Source organism: Chelonoidis abingdonii, chromosome 3, assembly GCF_003597395.2.
Source record: "Chelonoidis abingdonii isolate Lonesome George chromosome 3, CheloAbing_2.0, whole genome shotgun sequence".
In the NCBI taxonomy this organism is placed as follows: domain Eukaryota; kingdom Metazoa; phylum Chordata; order Testudines; family Testudinidae; genus Chelonoidis; species Chelonoidis abingdonii.
In genome coordinates this window covers 169722236-169727455 of record NC_133771.1, presented here as the reverse complement: position 1 = coordinate 169727455, position 5220 = coordinate 169722236, and the positions used below count along the sequence as shown (strand labels likewise).

The 5220-nt window shown below is 50.6% G+C and overlaps 1 protein-coding gene across 4 annotated transcripts in view; it reads right to left on the bottom strand.

The window, feature by feature from the left end:
- The window catches only part of ANGEL2 (angel homolog 2), a 48372-nt gene that overhangs the window by 5478 nt on the left and 37674 nt on the right, over window positions 1-5220 (bottom strand). For 3 of the 4 annotated variants that reach the window (XM_075064328.1, XM_075064329.1, XM_075064331.1), the window contains 2 exons: window positions 1661-1787; window positions 1034-1094 (listed from right to left, as the gene is read on the bottom strand). In XM_075064328.1, the coding sequence (XP_074920429.1) occupies window positions 1034-1094; window positions 1661-1787 (188 nt within the window). Of the gene's footprint in view, window positions 1-1033; window positions 1095-1644; window positions 1788-5220 lie in introns of all 4 variants that reach the window. The other variant, XM_075064330.1, reaches the window with a different exon arrangement.

Below are 5220 nucleotides of genomic sequence, written 5' to 3'. Positions count from 1 at the left end.
ACAACTCTCTGCTGGGTGCAGTTGGCAGCAGAGCAGCAGAGCAGGGAGTTCAACCAGTGCGTGCTGGGACCGTCGGCAACTGCGAGGAGTCGTGGCTCTCAAGCGCCCAGAGAGAGGAGCGTGCCGAGTCGACTTGTGCCAGTACGGCCGGCTGCAGCGGGGTCCGTGCTGAGGAGGCGTTTCTTTTTTTTGTTACTCTGTTCGCCGAGTAGCCGCGCTCGATGCACGAAGTGAAGGGAAAGAAATGCCCACTCAATTGCCTTCGGCTTAAATGCCTGCATGGGCCTTAGATGTGAAATCCGGATCGCGCCAGCCAGTAACAGAGTCGGGATCTCCTGTCACAACTGCCCGGACGGCGCGGCCAAGGCACGACGAGAGAACCGTAGAGCTGGGCATGGCTCCGCAGTACACGTTGCGGGGAGGGGCTTACCCCTGAACTCCGCTAACTATGTTACACAACTATGATGCTAGCAAAGAAAATAATGCATAAGTATAGAGAAATATATAATACAAAAGGAATATACTATATCTAAATCACAAGAACTACCGATAGGCCTAGGAAGCGAGGTTTCACTAAGCTCGCTCCAACTGTTCCAATCCAACCGACACGACCGAGGAGCGGGGCGTATAAGGGAACTGAGGAGCGTTGTGCAGGGATATATCACGCACGCAATAGTGCGCCACTCGCAAGGGCACCGTCGGCCCACGATGTTGCAGGTAAAAGTCCTTCACGACGAACGTGCACGACAGCGCGCGGCACACATACTGGAAGAAACAAGCACTCAAAAGATATTCTTGGGCGGGGGGGGGAGGGGTTATTAGTTTATTAGATAATGTGCATGTAAATATGAATATTTTTAACAACCTACACAGGCAGATACAAAACCCAGTTAGAAGACCACTTACAGTTTTATCAGTTATCTAATTTGAAATCATACCATATACGCTCAAGGTTTTAGTTTTGCCTTTTTTTTTTTTTTTTTTTTTTAAATAGGAGCCACCAAACAGCCTTTTCAGATTTTTGAAGACTTACTTTTCAGCTGCTATTATGATCTCTTCTGTGTGCTCCAGTTTTGCTTCTTTTTTCTCTCCACCTACAAAAATAAAGAGAATTTCTAATCTATGTTTTAAATGAGATCATTAAGACCACTGGAGAAAAACTATAGGAAAAGTAGCCTAGGACAACACATCTTCAAATGTTATTTATTTTTCTTTTGATGGGAAAGATCAAATTAATAAAAACTGGATTGAATTGCCCAGTTTCATTAGAGTCCCTTCAAACAAATCTGTACCTTTCCAGAAAATTTTACCTAGAGACATACATTCAGCTCATCTGAAATACTCTCTAATTTGAAATGGTATATTTAACCTTTAATAAAGACAAAAAGTAGATTTAGATGGAAGGTTTTAAAAATATCCAACAATGGTTCTAACATTTCAAGTCACCTACTGCATATTAATCTCAAAGAAATTTATTTTTTTAAGGTCTAAGCCTGCAAATGCCTAGGATGGTGAAAAATTTTATCCCTGAGTAGTCCCACTGAGCTCATGTTTGTAAGACTGGGGCCCATTTTTTTAAATGAAAAAATATCTGGTCTTCAACAGTAAATTTGGATGATGTTTTCATAGAACCACTAAGTTTACCTGTTCAGAAACTGACCTGTGTTTTCTTCTTGTCGCTGCTGTTGTACCTCATACACACAGCTCTGTGAAATGCCTAGACTTGGGGGCCAAATTGGAATAGTTAGGATCCTTTGTCCTCCAGGAAACTGTTCTTGCCCAGACACCTAGAAAAGATATACGATTGCTTCAAACAGAATCTGATTTAGTTCACAAGATACCTGTGCAAAATTTTAATCTAAAAAACTATTTTTTTTAAGTCAACTGTGATCCAATTAACAAAAGACATATTGCTAAAGAGTTCACTTTTCTTATCCATGCTGTGATGGAGTGTCTGAACCCAGGGTAACCAGTAGACAGTTAAGCCCAATTAGGCCATAAGGTATAACTGGTGATCAAACAGACCAGGAAGAGCTGGATCTTCAGAAAGGAAGGAGCACAGGGCAGTGGAAGGAAGGCAATGGGGGATACCCAGATGAGGCATAGAGGGTGTTCTCTCTCTTGGCTAAAGGCTGAGAAGTCTGGGAGGCCTAGAGCCAAAGCTGGAGGGCCTCAAGCCAGGAGGAAGATTGGGAGGCCGGGGCAGTGAAGCCTAGAGCCAGAGGCAGGTTGTCTTGAGCCAGCCGGATACCAGAGGCAGACAAGTGCAAGAGGCTGTGATAAGTAAATCATTTGGACTGGACATTGAGGGGGTCCAGGGAGAAAGGCAAGAACTCTGCTGTCACACTCGGGGCACTACAAAGTGGGAGAAATCTGGAAGACAAGTCTGGAGTAAGCTCCTTTGGCTGACTCCGATGCAGGGATACAAACCAGGTCTCTAGGGAGACCTTCTGGGAGGTGTTGGTCCTTGCAAAAAACCCAGAAAGGGGCTGGAGAAAAAGGCTTGAGGAAAGACTAATGATACAAAGGAGTCCAGAGAGGTAGTGGCAACGAGTCTGACAGGGCAGACCTTGGCTGCTCGTCCTAGGTTCTCTGGACTGGAACCCAGCATAGAGAGTGGGCCTGCATTCCCATACCACCCACTGGAAAAGTGGTGTGAAGCCCCTGGAAAAGACGGTTACTCACCTTTGTAACTGTTGTTCTTCGAGATGTGTTGCTCATATCCATTCCAGTAGGTGTGTGCGCGCCGCGTGCACGTTCGTCGGAGACTTTTACCCTAGCAACACTCGGTGGGCCGGCGGGGCGCCCCCTGGAGTGGCGCCGCCATTCAGACACATCCAAATACTGCATCCTAACGCCGACGCGGATATTCGGGGCGCCTGCTGATCCCCATCGCGACATCAGCCAGCTTGCCTCCTCAAGTCGATCTATATTTTCTCGTCAGGGCTCCAGCCTCCCCCCTCTGGTTTCCGCACCGCGCCTCGGCCTCCTCGGTCCATGGCTGCGTGCACTGTCGATGAACCACGCACGCGCAGCCGCATACGCCCCTGGCAGTCTGGGCTCCCTCGGTCTAACTCGGCCACGCAGGGATGCCCTGGACCTGATACACATATACTGCAGTACGCACGATCGCTGGGAATCGCTCACTGTGGTTGACCCCGTCGCTGGTGTGTCGCCGTGCGAACCGTTGTCCATCTACCCTCACCCCTCGCTGCAGCTAACCACGGTAGCCTTCCTCTCTGAGGGTGGGGCGCACACACTGGGCCATTGCGTAACCCAAGTTGGTCCTTGGCCCGGACTCCACTCCATCATGTCCGCGACTCCAGGGGGTCCGACGTTGCCCAGTCCTTTGCCACCACGCTACAGGGCGTTAATGTTGCCCATTTTCACGGACACAAAGACATGCTCACCCATCCCAACGGGAGGCACGACTCTTCCCTCTGTGCCACGGCATGCACGTGGCGAACTTGTATAGCATCAATAGATCCTTGATGCCTCCTTCCTCCCGGGGCCGACACTCTACGCGCGGCCTGAAGCCGTCTGTTCACTGACACACCGATGTCCATCCTTCCGGCATCCTGCAACTTCTCGTTTGCCGAAGTGGGGCCTTTCCCCAGTAGACCTATTCGCCTCCAGGAGCACAGGCAGTGTCAAGGTGTTTCTGCTCGCCTGCAGGGTGCTCTCCGGCCCTTCTCTCGGCCTTCCCTTCATCACCTAGGGTGTTCTTTTCATTTCCCACTCTTTCCCCTTAGTCCCCGGTCTGGCTCACAGCTTCCGGACACCGCGCAGCTGATCCTGACTCGCTCCACAATGGCCGACACAGCATGGTATCTATGCTGCTCGCACCTGTCTCCGCGACCGTCCATGCCCATCTAACCCGGCCTTATAGCGATTGCGCAGCTTCATCCCCGACCTTGCGTCCCTGCGCCCTGCCCGGCGTGGCTCTCTGTCTGGTTACGTCGAAAGCGCCAAGTGCTCCAGCCAGGTTCAGGTCCTTTTGGTTAAGTCATGACCCTCTAATCATGCGGACATCTTATATCTCGCTAACGTGGAAGGTTCTCTTACGGTGTAGCACGTTCCCGGTCCTACCGCCGTTCGCCTCCTTGTTGTCCTGGATTGTTGTACTAGGGCCAGCCTATCCTCGCTTCCATTAGGATCGCATCTGGCCGGCATCGCCACTCCTCCGGAGAGTCCTGACACTTCCCACCTTTCTCACCCAATAGTTTCCGAATTCTTAGATTGAGAAAACTCTAACCCTCCGGTTAAAAACCTCTTCCCCTTAACAGTGGATCGTCAACTGGTGCTGTACTAACCATGGTCCCTTTTAGCGCGTTAGCCACTGCTCAATTCTCTAAACCTGTCATGGAAACCGGCCTTCCTGGTACTACCACCGTACGAATGCCTGACGGGTATACTGAGCTCCGTGCGTGGTAGATAACACTCACCTTCAACACCAATCTGTTCACAACGATTAAGGTGCCAGCTACGACCACACCCAGCTCTCTTCTGAAGGTGTCTCTGCTTCATATAACTAAGACATTTTTCTACGTCGTTCTTCCCGAAGCCGCACGCATCCTGCTGGGACCAGCCAGCATACTACACCCGGATTTGTCCAGGGCTCTTGCATTCTACATCAGCAGTACTAAGCCTTCAGACACTCGCCCCACGTTATGTCCATAGAGATGAGTCGGAGCGAATAAAGCGACTCCCTGTAACTTCCGACGGACTTTCACACCTTGGGTGACTCCTGTTCCGGACGTCATGACTCAGTCTCTACGTCCCAATGGCGCCAGCTCATCCCGCCCATGTCGTACTTCAGGAGCTCAAGCCTCGTTTGCCTGCTTCCTGGCACATGGCCCGTCCAGGACATATGTCGGGCGGCTACCTGGTGCGGCGCCATAACTTACATCGCACCACGCGCTGGTTGCAGCAATCTGTAGACGACGATAGCAGCTCTTCGGCCATGCGGTGCTACTTTCTGCCAACGTCTCACTCCGACCACGCCTAGTAAGGCTTGGAAATACAACCTACTGGAATGGATATGAGCAAGCCATCGTAAAGAAGAAAAAGACGTTACTCACCTTGTACTGTTGTTCTTCGAGATGTGTTGCTCCAATACCATTTCCACACCGCCTCGCTTTCCCATCTGGTCCGGAGTAGCGCGGAAAGAAGGAGAGCTGAGGACGGTCGGCCGGGAGGGATAGTATATCAGGCGCATAG